Source organism: Etheostoma cragini, chromosome 16, assembly GCF_013103735.1.
Source record: "Etheostoma cragini isolate CJK2018 chromosome 16, CSU_Ecrag_1.0, whole genome shotgun sequence".
Lineage (NCBI taxonomy): Eukaryota > Metazoa > Chordata > Actinopteri > Perciformes > Percidae > Etheostoma > Etheostoma cragini.
In genome coordinates, this window is record NC_048422.1 from 16,937,389 (window position 1) to 16,960,437 (window position 23,049).

General features: G+C 39.8%; 1 protein-coding gene across 7 annotated transcripts in view; it reads left to right on the forward strand.

The window, feature by feature from the left end:
- Positions 1 to 425: 425 nt before the first annotated feature.
- ctif (CBP80/20-dependent translation initiation factor) overlaps positions 426 to 23,049 on the forward strand; it is a 50,398-nt gene continuing 27,774 nt past the window's right edge. For 2 of the 7 annotated variants that reach the window (XM_034895717.1, XM_034895722.1), the window contains exons 1-8: positions 439 to 639; positions 3,598 to 3,647; positions 11,746 to 11,980; positions 12,240 to 12,311; positions 13,539 to 13,661; positions 14,568 to 14,638; positions 17,011 to 17,115; positions 17,262 to 17,340. In XM_034895717.1, coding sequence (XP_034751608.1) covers positions 3,634 to 3,647; positions 11,746 to 11,980; positions 12,240 to 12,311; positions 13,539 to 13,661; positions 14,568 to 14,638; positions 17,011 to 17,115; positions 17,262 to 17,340 — 699 coding nt within the window. In that variant the 5' untranslated portion in view covers positions 439 to 639; positions 3,598 to 3,633. Of the gene's footprint in view, positions 640 to 3,597; positions 3,648 to 10,962; positions 10,984 to 11,745; positions 11,981 to 12,239; positions 12,312 to 13,538; positions 13,662 to 14,567; positions 14,639 to 17,010; positions 17,116 to 17,261; positions 17,341 to 23,049 lie in introns of those variants that run through there. The other 5 variants (XM_034895718.1, XM_034895723.1, XM_034895721.1 and 2 more) reach the window with 4 other exon arrangements.

Here is a 23,049-nt window from a genome sequence, read left to right on the forward strand (position 1 = left end):
ATATATATACTGTTATTTTGTATTAATAATCTGAAGGTACAAAGTAACTGAATATTTAAGTTACCAAATATATGTAGTGGAAAAAAAGTACACTATTTGCCTGGGTAATAGTAGTAGTGGAGTGCAACTACTTTCTACATTTCACATCCAAATATTACTTGTATTGTACAAGTAAAGTAGCATAAAATGGAAATAAACTGTAACACCCCATAATCCACATCTGGAATTTTCATCACAATTGTATGTGAGGTTTAACGGGTGTAGTCCTTTTTTTCTAAATAAAAAGGTGGATTAATAATGTTCTGATCATATTGTATCACCTGTCTGCCAGGCAGGTAGGGAGGTGGTAGTATGACATGTTATTTATCAGGTATTTCTTATCAAGCAATACTTAATACTGAACTCCTTTTCCCACAATGCTTCACTCTTGAGTGCACGTGTCAACGCTTCCAGCAAACCGGACTGAGCGTCACATTCCTGCATTCCCTTTTTCCTCAGACGTCGGAGATCTAACCTAGCTACCAGTAGATCGCTAATCCTCATCCCCACTTTTCTTTGTGGTAAAACACACCCATGACACGGCGGATTTGATCTCAGGAGGTGATCCCGGGTTCACCAGGAGTCAAAATCTCTCTTCGGGTGAGGATTTATCTCATCTTAAGCCGGGTGAAGGGGTCTATGGGTCGGAGTACTATACTAGTTAAATAGCTAGGTAACAGTTTTAAAAGATGCGCTGGATTCGAGTTGTCGCTGTGATTGACATGGTTGTGCTTTGGCCTACACTGGCAGACCTGTTGCTATAGCTAGTTAGCTCAGTTGGCTGAGGGTGGTTTAAATTCGCAACGTGTGGCCTGTTGTTTACTAGTGTACTTAATAGCTAGCTAACTAACGTTAGCCCCGGCTGGTTAGCTAGCTGCAAAGCTTGCGTCACCATTGTTACCGGTGATACGCGGGCGGACACGCCAGTGTGTGGAGGCGCTTCCAGATGTGTCTGTTACTTGGACAGGGACATTACGGTGCAGTGAGTTGGATAACGTTGTCAAAAACGTCCTTTTAAAGTACAGCACTTAGCTAACGGTACAAACAGTGCTAGCATCTCACCAAGCATGGGCGTGGTTAAAAGAGTGCAAAATAGAAGAAAAACTGTAGGTAATGTAATGATGCAATCGTTATGGTCAGTTGTTAAGATCACCTTCATAATCAGTTTGGTTTCAGTGACGTTAGACTTACAGCAGGATATGATTGTCAATTCAAAATGTTAGCTAGATGTCAGTGTGTCCTGCAAAGGAGCTGAGCGTGCTGCAGATCAGCAGCCTGTCTCAGCTGTTGACTCTAACAACAAAGAGTGGATATCAGCTGCTGCTGGACTGTGGCAGGACACAGGGAAATCACTGACACCTTGAACTTATACGTAACGTAGGATCTGGCATTTCTTGTGAAAACTGAAGCAGTTAGATACAAACCTATGTTTACTTTACGTAGTTGATTTGCATACTGTTCAATTTAAATGAACCGGATGGGAAAAACCTGATCTATGTATATATGTTGTGTCTGTATGTTGTTTTTGCTACCTAACAATAAATACAAATAGTTGTCATACTCATATGTTGTAACTGAAACTTAGAGGTCTATCCAATAGGATTCCTGACAGTTACATGCATACTTCATTCCTGAGATTCCTGCTGTTCAGAGACTGGCTAAGAGTGACTTTAGTGAGATAAATGAATGTTTGCGTGTTTCCACAAGTTGAACAACGGAGACCTTACTGACTTGAATGTGACAGGGTTCGACACACTTTGATGCTAAAATGTATCTTAAACAGTTTTTTCAGTAGAGAATGGATTATGGAATTGCTAATTAAATGTATCCAATCATGCATAAGTTGCCCACGTTACAGTGGTGCCTAAGCTAGAAGTATATGCTAGTAAATAAGTCTTCCAAGTTTTATGTCCGGTTCACCCGGTTGCTGTAGTCATTGTCGAGATATTTGACTTGGCTTAGCGCTGTCAGTCAAAGTCTACCCAGTCCAGACTGTCATTTGTCAAGTTTTTTCTTCTACCTTTTGTGACCAGGGTACCGTCACGTGTTGATGGTTTAAAATATATTTTATGAACTGAATATCATTACATAGAATGTAATCATAGCCCTATTTAGAGCTTACATAGGCCAGGACATACTTTACCAAAGTTCCAATAAGGAGACTGACATTTGTGACTTAAAATACTGCCAGGGCATGAATATAGGCCTGCTGTATGTGTGCATATGTATGTATATATGGATATAACTTATCTATGTGTGATTTAGTGAATTGATCATAATTAAACATTTTTATTCTAATTTCGCAATGGTGGCAGAAATGGCATGGGAAATTGAAGTCACATTTTAATTAGGGTCCTCTTTTTCCCATTTAATATAACAATATTCTGTTGTCTTAGGTGATTGAACCATAGCTATGTTCTTCCCGTATCATATAGCCTTTTAATTTTTTAAGAAATGATTAGGATATTAAATCACACCGGTCCAGTTTAGCCTGCTCTTGAGAGTTTATAGTGTACTATTGAGCATTGAAATACAAAGCCTTTGATTGTGCTGTCACATTAATGGAAAAAATAAATGTATTTATTATTGGTATTGTTGATGTTTAAAGGTGAACTATTATGCTTTTCTTTATTTTTTGTCATCTTTGATATAATAGATATATCAAAGATAAAGAAGCTCAGAGCGCCTCAGACAGAGGGTGAAACAAATTAAGTGTTTTTTGAACATAAAAGCATGTAAACATGTTCTAGTAGAAACCCCAAATACAAATATGAACGTGATAATGCTATATAATAGGGATCCTTTAAAATTGGCCTGAATTACAGCTTCATTTAGACCATCTAAGCAGTCAGTGCAGTGTCATCAGCCCAATGATATGCAGTCCCAGCACTTACAGCGGTGATGTGGTGAGTGATCGAGGTGGTGAACTCTGCCCTCACAGGTCAAACCGTGTCAGTAAAGGAAAACGACAAAGTAAAAGTAACACATAACGATGCCAAGGGTTCATGTGAGCAGCAGCATGCACCTGTATGCCTCATGTTAAAGCTAATGCTAAGAAATGTCAGTGTTTTAAAATATGTGGAGGAGTAGCACGCACACAGCTGCATGTTACGGAGAGAGTAAGAGTAACCTGCGGTAAACTGGATTATCCTGACTCAGCCTGCGTAGCTCAAATGTGGCCTCAATTCAGTGGGAACTGCGGCTTATTACATTCCTTGAAATGCATGGGTGAGTGAGTGGGCAAAGACAATGAAGAGAGGGAGATCTAGTTGGTCATGATTAAGGGGAAACATACAGTAAGATATCATGTGGTGGCTTAAAGATAAGAGCAGAAGGCCTTTAGCTTAATGCAGGAATGAAGAGTAGTTCTCTAGCAAATGACATAGCCTCTATTTTTTAGAAACGTAACTATTGTCAAAGTATTTCTATGGCTGACCTTTTTGTTCTCAGAGTTGCTGGTTTTGTCATCATCTCGTGTTTAACGCTGACCAATAATGGCTACAGCTCTGTTGCCGACTAACCTTTGTTGCCTCTCTTTTTGCTTTTGTTGTCGTTCAGATTTGAGGCCTCCGAACTTCTACCTACACTCCATACATGTTGTCAAGCCGGTGAGCTGAATTACACACCCTCAGTTGTTTGCCAGGCCTCTGTATTTGTGTGTGTGGATCCAGACAGAATAGCATTGTTGGCCTACAGTCCCACAGCACTGCACATCCCTAATGCTCTCCCATTAGGTCATTACCAGGGCAAAGGGGGACAATGGGGCTATTGTTTTAGGTGAACACAAGCGTACCCTCGGACCTCCCTCTGTGGCATGTGCTGGCTATCTTCTACTGGTTTCTTCTTCTAGATTCAGGTCAATCAGCTCAAACTATATGAGTAAACACATTTACTCACAGCAGCTTGTTACAGTGAATAGTATTGCTCTAGTAGCTGAGTTTTATATGTGTACCGCCTACTCTTTAAGCTGTGCTAAAAAGGCTGGTATTGTGAAAGAGGAGTAGTCCACAGTCACACATTTAAATAAAACTTTGGAAAGGTTCTTTTTTCCTCAGTGGCTTTTCATTTTTCATACAGCCAACTTTAATGCATCCATATTTACACATACAGTGGATATAAAAAGTCTAAATACCGCTGTTAAAAATAAAAGTTTTTGTGATGTACCAAAAATTAGACAAAGACAAATCATGTCAGAACCTTTTCCACTTTTAATGTGAAGGTTAAAAAATAAAAACCAAAATGTGCACACCCTCTTATAACTGGGGATGTGGCTGTGTTCAGAATTAACCAATCACATTCAAACTCATGTTAAATAGAAGTCATTACACACCTGCCATCATTTAAAGTGACTCTGATTAATTACAAATAAAGTTCAACTGTTCCAGTAGGATTTTCCTGACATTTTCTTAGTTGCATCTCAGAGCAAAAGTCCTTGTCCGCAGAGAGCTCCCAAACCATCAGAGGGATCTCATTGTTGAAAGATATCAGTCTGGAGAAGGGTACAAAGTAATTTCCAAAGCATTAAATATACCATGGAACACAGTGAATCAAGTGGAGAAAATTAGGCACAACAGAGACATTACTGGCTAGTACAGCAAGTACTGGCTGTGTGCTACATGTGACAACAATCTCCCGTATTCTTCATACAAATGGGCTTTGGGGTAGGGTGGCAAGACCGAAGCCTTTTCTTACAATGTAAAACATCCAAGCCCAGCTGAAGTTTGCAAAAAACGAACATCAAGTCTCCCAAAAGCATGTTGGGAAAATGTGTTCTGATGAAACCAAGGTTGAACTTTTTGGCCATAATTCCGAAAGATAAGTTGTGCGCAAAAAAACACTGCACATCCCCCAAAGAACACCATACCCATAGGGAAGCATGGTGGTGGCAGCATCATGCTTTGGGGCTGTTTTTCTTCAGCTGAAACTGGGGCCTTAGTCAGGCTGGAGGGAATTATTAACAGTTCCAAATACCAGGCAGTTTTGGCACAAGATCTTGTGGCTTCCGTTAAAAAGCTGAAAATGAAGAGGATGTTCACCTTTCAGCCAACCGAAAGCACACATCCAAATCAACCAGAATTCTTCTTTTAAGAGGGCTGTGCACGGGAGATGTCCTTGCAATATAACAGATTTGGAGCGCTTTTGCAAAGAAGAGTGGGCAAATATTGCCACATCAAGATGTAAATATAAATGTGCTGTATTTGTATTTATATAGCGCTTTTCCAGTCTTAACAACTGCTCAAAGCGCTTTTACATCTACAGGGAACATTCACCATTCACACACATTCATACACTGTGGCCGGGGCTGCCATACAAGGTGCCACCTGCTCATCAGATAAACATCCACACACATTCACACTCCGATGCGCAGCAGGGACACCTCGACAATGACTGCAGGGGCGGGGATCGAACCACCAACCTTCCGATTGGCAGGCAACCGCTCTACCACTGAGCCACAGCCGCCCCATGTGCCATGCTAATAGACTCCTACCCAAAAAGACTGAGTGCTGTAATAAAATGAAATGGTGCTTCAACAAAGTATTAGTTTAAGGGTGCAACCAGGTTATTGAATGTTTTTATTTTTTATTTCAAATTCAATTGAAATTTTTTTTTCAATTGAATTGTTCAGGTTATAAGTCACATTAAAGGTTCTGACATGATTTATCTTTGTCAAATTTTTTTACATCACAAAAACCTGGCATTTTAACAGGGGGGTGTAGACCTTTTAGAGCCACTGTAGTGTACATTATATAAACAAAGTCACAGCAGCTCTTTTCTCTCTCACTTTTTGCAAATGATCACAATTGTGCAGCAAAATCTTTTGTTTTCCATCTTACCTCTCAAAAATAGGCAATGCAAAATTATATTTAAATCAAAGTGTGAGTTTGTTGAGACGGACAGTTGGTAGTAGACCAGATTAGGCGAATTAGCAGCTCTCGCTGCATGTGGTGAGAACATTGACTTTGACTGCCACTGGGGAGACTGGGTCTCATGTCCTTCTCTGTTTGGATTGTGTGGATTACGGTTCTTACTATTTGGTTGTTGTGTAACCATATCAAAGGCTGCAATTCACTGGTAGCTCAGTGCTTGTTTTACAATGCTGTGATCATACAACCAGTATGATTTGTTAGGAGACTACAGTGGACCCCTTAGGGATAATTGTTTACATAGTTGTAATGCTTTATGTTGCAGTTTCATGCGGATAAGTTATAAATTAGGAAATATTCTTCTGATATTATACTGTAATCGGTCCATTTTGAGAAATAAGTGCGATCCCAATTAAGGTTGTGCTTGTTTCAGTGACACAAAATCCACTAAGAAACACTAGAAGAGAAAGAGGGAAGCATATCCTTTTATCAAGCATAAAGCCAATAATAAGTAAAGTCCAAGAAAAGTGCTGGTCATTGCTGTACCACTTGGTGATGTTTTCAACATCTCTCTTTCATTGGTCCTGGGAATGTTTAAGTTCACCTCATTACCATGCCTTCTGAAGTACACGGTTTAGTTTAAAAGTAAAGATAACTTCATCTTTTAAAAGTATGTTTTTCCCTTTTACATGCATGTATCAGACAAGATCAGTTGAGCAGGCAGGGACATTGCACAATATATCATGATCACAATGGTTTTGTATGTAATCGTAAAAAACGATTGGCTGTTTGGTGATTTATTCCTATCAAGTTTGGCATTTGTCTTTTCCTCTCAAACAAAGAAGCAGTGTGCTGTCCAGTGCCATGCTGTGTCTGTCTGGCCAATTCAGTAACAGTTTGGATGGTGTTGGGCTATGAGCAGTCTTCAGCTTGCTTTTACTGTTATACATGCTGCTTTGCATTTTACTGTCTGGATCTTTCTTTGCTGGTGGCCGGTAGTGTCACTGGCTGTGACAGGTACTGTATCCTAGTTTTATTCCACCATTCTTTTGACTCCATTGCTTTCTCAGTATTTCCTTTGCCCGGTTTTCTGACCTCTGAATCCCTGCTCACATCTCTGAATAGTTCAGCAGCTCAAATACACACAGCTGCCAGTTTCTGAAGTATACAGATCAAAAACTAATGTAACTGCCTTGTAATAAATCCTGTCATGAAATAGGGTTAGGCAACTCAGAGAAAGTCAAATATCACAATATTTTTGACCCAATGCCAATGTTGATATTGTAGGTTTGACAATTGGGGCTTTCACAAAATAATTTTACAGTTAGAATTTTGATATATAATCATCAGTAATGTGGATTTAATGAGTGTGGATGAAGGCAAATATTAGAACAGCTTGAACCGTCTGGTTTTGTTGACACAATATGACAATTTTACTGAAATGTAGCTTGTAAATCCAGGAAGAGACACCACTTAAGTCATAATACTATATCCAAAATATAAGACGATATCTTGTCTCATATCACGATATCGATATAATATTGATATATTGCCCAGTCCTATCAGGAAGTTTATAATGTTTAGTCTTTGTTGAAACCGTTATTGAGAGTTGATGACTCAATTGTGTGGTCATTATGGCTGCTATAGTTTAATAAGACTGTGTGCAACTTACTACAACGTATCTAAGGTTTTACTACTTGATTTAAGAAGCATGGAGAAGATGAGATGGTGTTGCCTGAACAAGAAACTTAAGAAGAATAGAAGTAAACCTTAAGTGTGTTGGATACTGAGATGCCAGTTCTTTTAGCCATAGGAGCACAACAATGAAGCTAAAAATGTAGGAGGCAGTTTGTTGGAACAGCTGGTAGAATTGAGGAAGAGTGAGCAAAGGGCGGAGACAGGAAGGAGCAGGGGAAAGTCAGGATATGTGGGACTGAAAGATGTTGTTTGAGAAGGGAAGGAGCGTGGGACTACAGAGTACAGACAGGCCAATGCTACAACCTACAAGAACAGTTTTACTCAGTGCAATCAATCAATGCCCACTGCAACAAACTGCTACCGCAAATTCAACCATCATGACCGACTCTCTTTCTTGGTCAGCACTAAATATTTTGGGGTTTTGGACTGATGATTGGACTAAACAAGGAATTGGGCAATGGGATATTTTGATTGGCTTTTATCTATTCTCTGACATTTAATTGCCAAAACAATTAATTGATGAACGTCAGCGATTTAGCATTGCACTTCTATAGTTTTTGTTAGACTCACGATGGGGCAGTTAAAAAAAAAAAGAATTCAAAATTGAGGCTGCAGAACCAGGAATGTCCTTTTCTGCCCCCACACACTCTTCTTCCTTGTTAAAAAAACTCATATTTTTTTTCATTCTATATGTGAGTGTGGAGGGCTGAGCTCAGAATTAATTTGGGACTACAGCTAAATTAAAATTCTAACCGTTTTTATGAATGCTTATGCTTCCCATCATCATTTGCTTCGGAGCCTTTTGTAATGTGAGAGCCCATATCATTGCTTTGTCTTAAAGTCTTGTGTATATGAGATGCCTTGCGATGCTATTTGTACTCCTGACCTTGCAGAGCCAGTTTCTCTGTTCAGTGAAAGATCAGAAGTCCACCAGCCAGCTATCTATCTATGTTTGTTTTTCTCATGTATTCTTATTACAGCAGTCATTTCTATGCATGGGTGAGAGTAAACCTTTGCATTAGTCACAACCACAACCTCTGCCTCTCTCTTGCACTCGAGGGATGAGCGTAGTTTTTGTTGTTGATTCTCAAATCAGCACATTTGTGCCACCTTAGGAATATTATGTTACAGGCCTTGTGATTTGTTGGTCTTGCTGTACAGTAATAAGCACATAAACTACTATGAGAATAATCACACAGATGCAGAAATACAAATAAATCATAGCTACAAAAAGGAGAACTCGATGAGTTGTGATAACAGATAGGTCAATAGCTATTGGCAGCTGCTTCCCTTCGGGCAGTAATTCTATACTACATGTCAAGGACGAGAGTAGGACATCTGACTGAGCTGCAACCACTACCAAAATGCATCGAACCTAGTGTTTCAAACACCCATACTACAATTACTGAATGCTTCTCTGTTCATTTAAACTGTGTAGTAGTTATGAAGCTCTGCTATATTTACATCAGAACAGAACAATTATGAACAGAGATAAAAACACAAGGCCACTGCCCCTACAACCTTACCTCATATATATATATAGTTTGGTGTGGACAAATTATTAAAATCAAAATTCAAAACAACGCCACCACTAACTGCAGCCTCAGATATGAGATTACTATTATCTACACCCAAGCAAGTCAAATTAATGAAGTAATGAATGAAGTAAAATGACAGGGCAATTCAGTCTGATAGTCAGGCTAGACCAACGCGAGTGGCATGATCTGAACATGGCTTTTTGTTTTTACATAATTAGATGGTTTTTGGTACAGTGCATGGTGTAGCAGGAATAGGACACAACCACTTTTCTAATGCTCTCAAAGCACCATGAACATTGAAATGCAATTTAGATTTTTGTAAAGTACGTCTGGGCAATATATACATTTATATGAGGCAACAGTAGGAATAAGTAAGTAGTGCAAATGTAAGTGCTTACACTTGTCTGTGTGTGCCTATACATGTACAGCATGTGCAAACGCATCTACAGTAGCCCATGAGGGTTATGCATTAAATGTGATGTAAGCTGTTGTAATTTCCTGAGGGTAAGAAATGTCTGCAAGGCAGCTGGTCCCAGCGCTGATGCCTCTTTAGCCTTCTGGCTGCAAATCAATCAATTTCAACTCAAACATCCATGAAGACTCAACTCAACATCCTGCTGGGAACTGACTAAGGCACAGAGGTCATCCAGCATGCTGTCCGACACCTGCACACCGGCTAGCAGGATGCCCAGCAGAGGAGTCACATTCAGTGTTCAATTCCTCCATACTTGCCTAGGTGCCCCCTCCGATGTAGAGATGGAAATGAATGTAGAGATGGTCTTGCTAGTCTAAGTAGTCGGGACTGTAGCCATAGGTTGTAACTGATGACCAGCTTCACTTTTTCACTTTTTGTGTTAACTCTGATGTTTACATTTGAAAACCTTAACGGGTGACTGGTGAGTCCCCTTCCGGGATGAGGGACATGTAGTCATGAGATGTTTACATTTGAAAACTTAACCGGCCAGCTGGACAGCTAGCCCAGGTTAGCAGATTTGGCAGAAGACACAAGTTGATCTCCCGATCGCGATGAGTGTCTCATAGCCAACTGCCATCACTGTTCAACGTCACGCACATAAACTAATGTTTGTAAAAAATCACCAGGCTAATTAAAGTATCAATGTACAGATGGATTACACTACTGACATGTGAGCAATATACTACTCGTACTACAGTAGGTCAGATTAGGACATGTTGAGACTGCTACATAGTATGCAGAGATTAAAGCATTAGTCCTAAACGTACAAAAACAAAAGCAGCAGGTAGTGACGTGCACAGAGACTCGCCATCCGTAAGCAAGAGGGTCAGGTTCCGGTTCCAGTCTCTTGCTCAACAGGGGTGCTGTCCTGTGGTTGGCCCTGAGGTCTGATCCTCTAATTGGCCATTTCCCTCTTGGTAATACTTGTCAACTCAGAAATAGAGGAAAAAAGAGAAATTCTTGTCTTGTATGTTGAAATAGTCGGTGTAATCTAAGTCTTTACTGTGGTTGTTGTTTGATCAATTACTACACAGTGCAGCAGTAGGTGAGTTGAGATGTGATGTTTAATAGACCAAAGAGTCTTTAAGATAAAGCACTCCTAATGGAATTAGATAGCCCCGTAGCCCAGAACCAAAACAATAGGTTTAAACTTTGTGTGACTGACTGGTCACTGCAAATGCACAGGTTTCCCCAGTGAGCCCCCAGGGCTCAGCAGTTACCATTCTGCGTGGCCCATGGAAATAAATCCTATTTGCATGGCTGGTGATCAAGCCATGATGTAAAGGAGCTTAGTAGCAATAGACAGCCAGGCAGAAAGCTGTGCACTGACAGAAGACAGACAGCAAGGAAGAGGGGGAAAAACAAAGAGGTAAATGGACATGGAGAGGTGAATGAATGCTGCTGCAAGAGAGAGTTTGGACAAAGAAATTACCAGGGATGAATTAGAAGGTTTTTCAAAAGGTGGATTTAATGCAATCTGATTGAAACAGCAACGTGGGGCTGCTGTAGTGTCCACACTAGGGCAGTCTTGCTGTTGAACACTGTGGAAACAAGGAGTGCATACATGTAGATGTGTATTGACAGGGGTGAGGTTATTTGCCTTCTTTGAGTGTTGGGAAGTTGAGGGGACTCAAGGTGCGAGAAATGCAAATCGTTATTGCTGCTACTACTTGATGCTTATTCTCATTTTGAAATATTCCTGTCATATTTTCTTACAGCTGAAGGATATCTTTTTTTATTCAGCCAGCAGTCTAAAAACCCGAAGACATTCAGTTTACTCTCGTATATGGTAAACAAAAGTATAAAATCATCAAATTTCAGAAGCTGGAACTGGAGAATGTTGTTTTTGCACCAATAGTTAATAGTTACCAATAAACTGTTGTCAATCCAGAAATGTATCATTTTCTTCAGCTGTATTGGCAGTATACTCAGCATGTTGTTGATATTCCTGTTGTCGTTTTGATGCTGGTCTTATTATACACACAAGCCAGCCTTCTAATCCCAGGACGTATGTGATAGATAGATTGATTGATAGATAAATAGATTGATTATTAGCCACACAACATGGAATCTTCTTGTTGAGTTTTTAGCTTACTCCTCTTTCTGTATCTTTCTCTTCCTCCATCCACAGGTCACTTTCCTCCTTCCCTTCCCCTCCTCCCCTTCCAACCGTCACAGCGCTGGTTGTCATGGAGAATTCTTCAGTGGCGTCTGCATCGTCTGAGGCTGGAAGCACACGCTCACAAGAGATTGAAGAGCTGGAGCGTTTCATTGACAGCTATGTGCTGGAGTACCAGGTGCAGGGGCTTCTGGGAGACAAGGCAGATGGAGACTTGGACTTGGACAATGGTGGCAAGGTGCCACAGGTCAGAACCTTATTACATGAATGGATGACATTCTGTCATTAGTCTCGTATCTGTTAGCAGTAGTGGTTGTTTGTCGTAGTGTCTCTGGTTTGGGTCTTCCAAAACGTGCTGGTGTTGGACAGCCTGCATCACAACAGCTGCCTCTACTGTTGTGATTAATGTAGATGGAGACAAAAAACACTGTTTGTTACCTTTACTTTACAACAAACACCCCTTTCAGAAATGATAGTACCTTCTCCCCACCATTTCTCTCCACCAGTGGACAGATGACTGTAACAACAAGAAAGATGGCAGCTGGACGTCTTCACGGGGGAGAGGCTCAACCAAGCTAGTAAGTGTTTGTGTGTTTGTGTGTGTGTGTGTGTGTGTGTGTGTGTGCGTGTGCGTGCGTGCCCATTATTTATTGCCATCTGAGTGTGAAAACCATTTCCAACTATATAAAAAAAAATGTATATTGGAATTAGAATTCATGTTGTTAGTCTGAAGAAACCATGAGAGTAGGCCTTGTTTTCTCCCATAAACGTGTGCAAAATATACATACACACTATTTTAGAATATTAGAGGTGACTTAACAGCATTAACGTGTGTTGACACTCCACTTCAGCTCTAATTCTACGGCCACTTCCGTGTTGATGTTGTCTCCTGCTGTGCTCCTATATATATTTTGCAGTTAGTCTTTCCCTCTCTGTCAGCTGCTCAAGTGAATAATTAGAGGAGACTAGCACAAGCCGTAAGCGGCCCACAACTCTTTTGCTTGCTTGTGGTTACCGCAAAGTATGCTCTTAATGACTAACATGAGATACTGTGAGGCTAGAGCCAATGATTTAATAATTCTAAATGAATTAAGTGGTTTAGAGTATTATTGCTCACCAGAGATTCATTGGTGTCATTCACCAGGAAGTGAGTGTTGCAGCAAAACGGGTGAGAATTTCAAAGAGAACAGAGTGATAGGGGTTTAAAAAGAGGGACTAGAAGTTAATCGACAGCATATCGATACATCAAGTTCCTGTCACAGTTTTTTTAGTGCAGCATGAATAAGGAGTTGATTTTTCCCATTTAGCTTCTGGTAAAATGTCCAAGAATTGGCAACTAAACTAGAGTTTTGAGGCCCTTGTGGTATATTCTCCCTCGCAGAATATAACAAAACTCAAAAAACAACCAACAACAATCAGAATCAATTCAGCAATAACAGAAATAAACATGTGGTAACAGAAATAGGAGCTGTTATCTCAGCTCCACAAGCACAGTGCTGCACTGTTTTGAATGTTTTGTTAAGCACTATAATACAATACAGGTAAGAGTATAAGCAGGTGAAAGGGCACACTGACCTCAAGTGACAAAAACCAACCAGTTAATTTCATTTGTATGTAAGGACAATGCACAATTAATTTACATTTCTGTATATGGACACATACCTCTGCCCAGCTGCTATGGACTTTAATTCAGTTTGCTCAAAGATCAAACTGTTGCGGTTAACTTTGACAGAAAAGGAAATACAAATCATTTTGAATAAAACAGAATACCTTTTCAAATGTCATTCGCTTTCTCAACTCCACAGGACGAGTGGGAACAGAGCAGTAACGGCAGTACAGGTTCCCGGCCCAGTTCAGGGTCTAGACCAGGATCTGGCTCACGCTCCGGCAGCAGAGGCAGAAACAACCAGTTCACAGGCCCTGCCAAGGTACAGTGTGTGTGTTTGTCTGCTGTTTTAGTGCCACCACATTCCAGTGTTCCTAAGTGTTACAAACTGGGTATGTGGAGTTTGAACGTCATGGGCAGGCAAGGATTGTCTAATGACAAACACTATTGAGTTACATCATAGGAAGTGTAGGATCCAACATTTTTAGGACTGAGCCATACTGGGGACTTAAAGTTAAGATAGCTCTCCCTCAAATTTGATCATTCCTTTTTAAGTTCTCTAACTTTCTGGGAGTGCGGTACCAAGTTTGTGGGATACACAATAAATACACTGAAGGACAACTTTAAGTGCATAGATACCATACATATATTAATTTCTTTCTAAATAAATACTACAAGCGATGGGGTTAGAGCCTTCTAAATAATCATATTTATTTTTAATTAAAAAAATTATGTACCAGTTTATAAATGTTAATTACAAGTGCAACGCTAGTGATTGTTAGCGTTAACTACTAACTTGTTGTTATTACATACAAGTACTTTCAGGGCGTGGAAAGTGTAAGAGCACGGAGACAGCTTTGACTGTGTAACTTGGTCCACTTTTTATTGGCACTTCTTCCAGCATAGAACAGCTCAATACTAACAAAACGTGCTTCATCATCTCATCATCATATCCCTCCGCCAACCTAACTGCTACTGAATTACAGGCAGGGTACAACATGTTAGATTGCTCCTTTGTTAACTCTAGGAACAGAACACACTATGAAGCTACAATTAATGGAAATATGTGACTTATTTCAGTAACCCCAAAAAAGGTTATTTGACAATTAATTATTCACAAAGTAAATCTCATTTTAGACAAGCTAAGTGAGCTTGGTCTGTGATAGTTTGGCAAAAACGTGTTTTGTAGTCATCCTGAAAATATTTTCCTTGTGTCGTGTTGGTACAGAATGGGAACATGGGCTCCTTTGACATCCTGGGGACAGACATATGGGCTGCCAACACAATGGACTCACGCGGGTAGGTACCTCGCTGTTTTACTGCCTACTGGGTCTGGATTCCAGCCTTAGTTTCTGGAGGCTCAGATGATTTAGACACACACTGAGACTATTAGCGTTTGCCTTTTTTGCTCTCATGCTTTACTTTGTCTTTGACTTCCTCTCAACCAGACTTTGCTTGTCTTACAGCTCTGTTTCTTAAGTTGAGGTCTGCTGTTTCCTAAATCTTGATTTGTTTTCTCCCAGTAAGCCCTTAGACAGTAATAGATATATACACATAGGGCTCATCATATTCAGAAAGCTCAGTCGGCTCTGTCATTTCATCCCAAACTAACTAAGCTACACTGCTGTACTGAGTTTGTGCTGATGAGAAGTATTTTGTTTTAGTGTTTCTGCTAACAGACACATTTTATATTTTATCTAACCACTTCAATTCTTGAACTCTTGTTTGACTTTACAAGTGAGATCTGTGTGGAAATATTTTTTAAAGGACTTTTCAAACAAGAGCTAGACCTGAAACTTAGAAAGGAGGAGAAAAAAGGAAATGAGTTAGGCATAAATCAGTATAACTGGTGGGAGAACTGGTTTCCATGGCAGCCTCCGCTACCTGAGTTCGGGCCACGTTGGCACATCTGAGCACACAGTGAAGGAGCACTGGATGATATAAGCAATTCTCCCTCCATGCAGACAGATGTAGTGTAGGATAGATTGAAAAACTGACAGCGGTTTCTTTTGTTAGGAGTCATTTCTGCCTTTCTTAAAGCTGTGGGAAAGCAACAATATCAACAATATTGTATATAAAGTTTTGCTTAGTCTTAAAACAGAGAATGTTGTTTGAAGCTTCAGTTTTAACTCCATTGCTGGTCTCAGCCTTGAGTCCTTGAGCAAGACACTGGATCCCAAACTGCTCCATCTGTTCATGCACAGAATGGGTAAAATAAGAAGTCTCTTTGTACAAAGGTGTCAGCTAAATGGAACTTATGGTATCTAATAAAATATCATAATAAACAGTAGCAAAGATACATATTTCAAAGCTTTGAAGTTCTGCATTATAATTTTTATTTTTATTTTTATTTATTGAATAAAGTGAGTGTCTTGTCAGACAGCCTCACCTGGTGGTGACAAAACTCTATTGTAGCACCATGTGGTCAGTAATCGATAGAGCCTTCTATTAAATGTAGTTGCACCTCAATGACTCACAACCCCACAGTCTCTCTTGTACTGCATTACACTCAACTTCTGTTCCTGTAAGTCTATTTCTGGGCATATAAAACCATCTTTAAACACATTATCTGAAATGAGTATCTAAACTTAAGCAGATTAGATCCAACATCGCATTTTGTAAAAATATATGAAACTGAAAATTAACCTGGTTCCTACCAGCTTTTAACAGAAAAAGCCTGACCTGGCATGTGTGTAATATAATTCTGAGTATTTATTAGAAGGATAAACCCCTTAAGATGAATGGAGGGTTCCTTAAGGAAAAAATGCAAACGTTATAAAACACAAAATACATTCACACAAAGCCTAACTACTCCCAACACCAATTGACTCCCCCATAAACAATACTTAAAATAAAATATTTATGTAAATACACAATACGTTTGCATACATCCCAATTGCGCAGCTATTTACAGTATATGCACAAACAGGTGCCAACACATAAGGATGCATGTTGAATGTAGATAATAAATAATAATAAAAATGAAAGCAAATTAAGTAATAGATCTAAGCGGGCCAGGCAAGGTGTTCCAATCAGATGCCGCTTTAAATTTAAAGGCAAGTTGCCCAATTTCTTTGGAGATTCTGGAAGCAAAGAAAAAGGCGTACTCAGTGGTTCTAATTTGAAAGCAAATCGGTAGCGAGAACAAATTCCATGTTAGATAGCTATCTTGTGCTGATCAGATACTTCACGACCTGTTCAGATAAAGTCAGGTTAATGCAAATAAGAATGTCGGCGTTGAATTGCTGATTAAGAAAATTTGAATCCCTCAAAAACCTACTTCCGCATTCAGCTTCTTACAGTGAATGATGGGATCCTACATGAACATGTACTTTTCATCCAAAGTTATATCAGTTTGGGTTATTGCGCACAAGACATTTCTGTACTTGTTTCGTGTGAGCCCGCACAGTCCGGATGATGCCGATTAGCTGACTGTTAAACTTCTAACAGTGTCTTGTTCCTCCCTTTTTTAAATTTGATTAGTTTATGTTATAGAAAAAATGATTCCGATTTGAAACCAGGTTTTCAGGGCCTTTAAGACTTACTTCTTTGCTGTGTAAAATGTAGAAGCAGCTTGTACTCTTGTACATCTCTCCGCTCTTTCCTTGTACACGTGCATGGATGCTGTCTGTCTTTAACATTCAATCTTTGTCTTTGTCTCCTGGTTGTAGAGGTGCAGGTTGGGACCTGCAGCCAGAGAAGCTGGACTTCAGCCATTTCCACAGGAAACATTTAAGAGGAACGCCAAAGCACCTGCCCCACATTGACAGAGAGGGGTAAGTTGTTGGGTCCTGCTGGTTCTGCCCTGCTCTTGATTCTTCAATATTGTCTCTGTAATGTTATTTGGATTTTCCTCTGTCACTAATTAAGCACATTTATGTCCCCCTATCATCCCTGGTGATGGTTACATCCTTTCTTTCAGGATGAACAAAAACACGTTTGAGGAAGATGATGGCATAGACATGAACGACATAGAGAAGTTTCTACCCCATCTGCGCTCTGTAAGTCAGTTTTTTTTTGCAAAACGAAATACTCTTACCTAGATTTTCTCACTCTGTTAGATTGTCTTAATATACCATTTTTTGAACTTCACCAGCAACATTATGTTGCTTAAATTTCTAAACTTATGTGACACAGTGAACAGCAGACACAGACTCTCACCAAGATCTCTCTTGATTAGATTTTTTCTGTTGAAGAGCCATTAATACATCAGTCTTAGATCAGTCTGTTCAGATTAACATTTATGTTATAAATGAGAATGGTTGATTATAAATAAACATTTGGTGACACCTGCTGGTTAGATGCTGAAGTAAGCTGTAACTGACATAAAAAGTGCATCAATATGTTACACTGACACCTGGTGGTGAAATATAAGTACAACATTTACACATTGAGCCAATAATGTCTACAGTAAAGTGAAGTAGGTTTGTTTCTGAGGCCGTGGCTGTTTATCTGTGGGTTCAAAACCTCTTCAACAGCATTTAAGTTCAACTTAATTAAAGCTTTATTACAAAAAAATCACAAATTCTTTATGAGGTAACCTTATAAGGTAAGTTTTTCTTAATCTGATGTGTCTGCAGGGGTTAAATTGGGATTTGGTATGTGGTGGGGGGGCTCTCTCTAGGGGGGTCCGGTGATAGCCTATGCCTCCCCAGGATTTACTTTTGAAAATCAAACCAATTAAATGACACTTTCTGGAAAGTTTTTTGTGCAAAGAAATGGAGAGATTGAGTCTTACACAAGTGCAAAACTACAAAGTTAAGAGCCTATACTTTGCTTTATTGTAGTATCAACAAGTATTAGGGCATTTAGCATTTCCATTACTGTTAACCCTCCTGTTGTCCTTAAAATGTCTACATCAGAAATCTGGGTTTCTTTTGAACCAAATTACCACAAAAAGGATGAAAATTTAAACGCTTTCAAATCAGCATCCTGACTAAACTCATCCACTAATCCTCATTATTTCTGTTTTTTTTAGTCAAAAGTTTAGGTATAATTCTATATAAATTAAGTTTCTTGACCATGAATTCCAAAAAGCAGTGTAAAACTTGTGGTAGTTAGTTGGTGTTAGTGAAAACCCAATTTAAAAAACGTCAGAAAAAGCAATGAAATTGTCAAATATCCAAAACAGAAAAAAACAAAGTGCTAACCTCTTTGAACCAGGAGGGCAACACAAGGGTTAATCAGTCATCACTTTATTATACATTGTATTACCTTGTTATGAAATAAGAAGCGACCCGTACACTGTGCCAAACATAATGGGCCACATGAAGATACAGGGCAGCATATGGCAGTAGCAACAGCTGAGAAGGTCTGTGACCAGGTCCACAGTACACAAACCTCCTTCTCTCATTCTCTCGCTTTACTACTACTAGTAGTAGTAAAGGTTGTCTTGGACAACCAACACACACACACACACACACACACACACACACACTCTCTCACGGCGCTGAGTGTGGCTCTGGTGGCCAGCTCGGAGCAATGCCCCTGGAGGAGATGCGACAGTGAGGACCAGTATAACGGGTTGGTCAGCGACATGAGCTCATAGCGGCCGTTGGAGCTTCCGAACACTGGCTTCCACCCATTTTATCTGTTAATCCTGCCAACGTCGACACTAGACGTTATGCTGTTGACCCACAGTGGTGAATTGTCTGCAGCGCTGCGCTGGTTGTTGCCGGGTTCAAATAGTTTTTGTCTTATCTCCACTGAGAAAAAATAGACATGACATTTCAAAAATCTTTCATTTGTTGTCAAAAATGTATTTTCAAAAGCATCACTTTCATCAAATTTGATGTGACTAACTGCAAGCATGCACATCAGGACAAAAACAAGCAGGCTTATGTGCTGGGGCTGAGCCCCGGAGAGCCCTGGCCCAATTTACCCACTGTGTGTTTGGCATTAGCAAAAGTCAAGAAAATATGTAGAATTAATTTAGCAGCTGTGTATACCAATTTCAAGGTTGATTCAGTGGGGTGGCAGAGTTCACTCTTGGTCGCCGATGTCACCCTCCCCTCTTCCTTCCCTGCTCTCTGAGCCAAACGGTCTTCCATCTTTCATAGAGTTTGAGCTACAGTGTCTTCCTCTTTCCTTCCCCTCTTGGCTTCTGTAGCCGAGCTGCGGTTCGCCTCTCATAGTGTTTCAGCCAAGATTTCGGCCTAGTCGCGCTACCAAAATGGTTTTCTTATTGTATAGCCGAGCCAAAATTGCTGTTTCCGTTCATTCATTTAGGGCCAAAAGAAAGATGGGGTCAACTGCATTTGTCTGGTGAGCTTGAGATCGGATATGTGTGGGCAGTGGGACAAAGCAAGGTCATAGACACAGAGCTAGGGGTGATTGCCACGTTTTCTCTCCCTCACATTCCCTAGCTGTTTCTGACTCCAGCCCTTCTCACACAGTCTCTATTAAACCCCCCTGTCAGTGCTGGGAATCATGCCCTGGAATCTTTAAAGTTTATCCCAAAGCTCTACCAGGCAGAGTCATGCAGCGGTGATGCCAGGCCACTGATGTCTAGATTTACTGACAATACCCTCCTTGGTCTGGGATTGCCCCCAAGACAACTGTGAGGGGAACTTAAGTATCCATTTTCCACTTCCAGGGCCAGTAGTTTTAGTGAACCGCACTATGACAAAAAACACCGAAACCACACTCACTGCAACTTCAGTTGAACTGAAGTAGAGTGGTTAGTTATTTTTTGTGTTGTTAACCAGTATTAGTATGAAATTGATAAAACATTTTCATTATAGGTGCACTTTGCAGCAGTGTTGGGGATATATAGGAAAAAATTATTATTGAATTGGAACTCTGGAATTTAGTGTGTGCGTGTCTGTGTGTGGCTATGAGGATTTCTCCTTTGTTAAGCATCCAGGGTTTTGTTTGTTGCTATTAAAACATGACATGCTGCCATCATGTCTTTCTTGTTAGCTCATAGCAGTGGTGAAATACAACAATGTAAATTTACTGTACTTATGAACAAATTTGAGGTACTTTATTTAATTTATAAATTTTTAATACCATTGTATGCTTTCATACAACCTTTATCTCACAGCATTACTTACTGGTTACTTTACAGAATACAATTGTACATAATATTCTAAATAATATACCACCTCGATTATATAAATACAATCAACTAAAGAAGGATGTTTGAGGCCTGAAGAGGTTAAATGATCCAATATTTTGCAAAAGAACATTGGAAAATTACATTTGTTTATCAAAACTTTGTTATTCTTCTTTTCAACCACATTTATAATCTCTAGACCCCTTAAATTTATCCTGTGACCACTGGCCTTAACTACCTTACTCTATATAAAGTAGTTAAAACCAGCTTCACCTCAACGGACTACTATTGTAAAATCCTACTTACACATTGATTGGTCTGATAATGTATTATATCATAAATCAGTCACCTGGCACATTTAACTGCAGAACCACTACAAATAACGTTGATACTTTAAGTACATTTAGCTGTCTATACTTCAGTATTTTTATACTTAGCAATGGAGTATTTTTACATTGTTGTATTTGTACTTCTTCCAGCACTTGCTCGTTGGCAAAGCGTTTTACATTTGCACTGTAGATTTTTATAGTCCCCCCCCCCCCCCCCCCCCCCCCCCCCCCCCCCCCCCCCCCGGAGAAAATATTTGTTAATCATAAACTTTATCATCCGAGCAAAACGACACGTCTCTTTTGTTTTGTCACCACCTTCAGTTACTGTTTGGCAGGTTTGGGTCATCCAAAGTCATCATCTACGTTTCACACTTCCTGCCAACATTCACCTCCCCTTTCCAGGAGTCGGAATAGACTTACAAATAGCCCTGGGATGTGGAAAACATCTCGTTTGTGTGTGTGTGGGCGTATGAGTAACTGTGAGAAAGGGCTTCCTCCTCTTGCACTGGGTTTCTGCTGCACCTTTACTGGCCTCTCTGGAATGTCAACCTGCACATACAATAACTCTCCCTTCACGTCCAGCGTCAGGTCGTAATTACTCAAGCATTCAGGGGTCAGCCAGTATTTGATCTGTGGACTCATGCCAGGTATCCCATAGATTCTGTGTAACATCAAACAGCAATAATGCGTAATATAAAAGGTTATTGAATAATACCCAATTAGTTTATTTATACAATACTTTGTAAAAACAATGTTCCAAAAATAATTTACTCAAAACGAACAATTAAAACAAAGATACAGTAATAGGACAACATAAAGTAGCAGTAAACAAGTCAGAAAACCAGTACCATAGAAATAAACATACAGTACAAAATCTAAGATGATCATATAAAACATTATGGGATCAGGATAAAAAAACCAACAAATTATTAAGAAATGTTGATAGGCCTGAATCATTTTGATTTCCTTTAAACATCACAGTCTACATTAGCTCATTAGAATCGGCATACATTATTTTACAGTGTTTTAGTACATAATGTCAGAGTTTACAGTTAATGTTAAAAAGGTTTTTAATAAATATGAAATGTGTCCCGGACATTAACCTCACAATTTGCATAAAGGCCAGTTGTAATTTTAACATTTCTATTATGTGTGGCCTTGACCAACTGCCAGTTTGCTCATTGGAAAGCCATGATGTCTCTCTCGTGGGTGAGCCAAATTCTCTGGGCGGGCGAAGCAGCGAAAGGGGAGGCAACCGTGCCCCTTATGACCTCATAAGGAGCAGGATTCCAGGTCAGCCCATCCAAGCTTATTGCCATTTTTAGCCACTGGGGGACCATAGGCAGGTTGGGGAAACTCGTAATAACGTTAAAAATGGGACCTTTTAAACTAATTGTGTAAGATTTGCTAAAGCCTAAAGTGAAATAATCAAATTGTTTTCTTTGACCAACAATCTTAGACTAAATATATTTATTTTTAGTGATATAGAGAAATCAGAAAATCCTAAGCTTGGAGAAGCTGGAAATCACAGATGTTTTGTGTTTTAGCTTGACATATGTATCGAGTCTTCCCCCTCTCAAAGGTACAGAATTAAACTGGCAAATTTAAGCAATACTTTGCCCTGGAGGTGTTTTTAAATCCCCTTCACCGTTCCCTTCTTCATGACACATACTGTAGAGCATTCAGTCTCACTCCCATGGTGATTGGCATCATCAACATGATCATGTCAGCATGAACCTCGGTGTTGTCACAGCCATAACTCATGTGTGTGGGTACATGTGGGTGTTCTCGCTGTACCTGAATAATATCAGCAAACGTCTGCTAATCCACACATCCACAGCTTTTTGTTGGAGTATGTGTTAAAGGTGATGCACACACATCTCTCTTGACCCCTTTTGATAACATTTTCTATTTGATCATAACACTCTCACCTGTGGGAGTTTTCTCATCTGAAATAGAGTGGGTGCTTCTGTTTCTGTACAACTGGTATGACTGTTTTAACCTGATGTTCTTTCCCGTGAGGTAATTTATTGGCTGCCAAGATCATGTCAGCTCGGTGTTACCAAGAGTCCAGGCAGTATCCATGAGGGACAACCTCAGCTTGGTTATTGCTGAAAGCAGTGTTGTCAGCAGCATATGTTGTCTTAGAGGAACAGTTTGACATTTTGGTAATGTGTAAACTAAATGTAACGCTTCAGCCAGTGGCCTGTTAGCTTTGCTTAATATAAAGACTGGAAGTAGGGGGAAAGTGCCAGCCTGGCTCTGTCCAAAGGCAGAAATAGCTGTTTTTGTACAGAGAAATCAACAAGAAATAATGTGTTTAT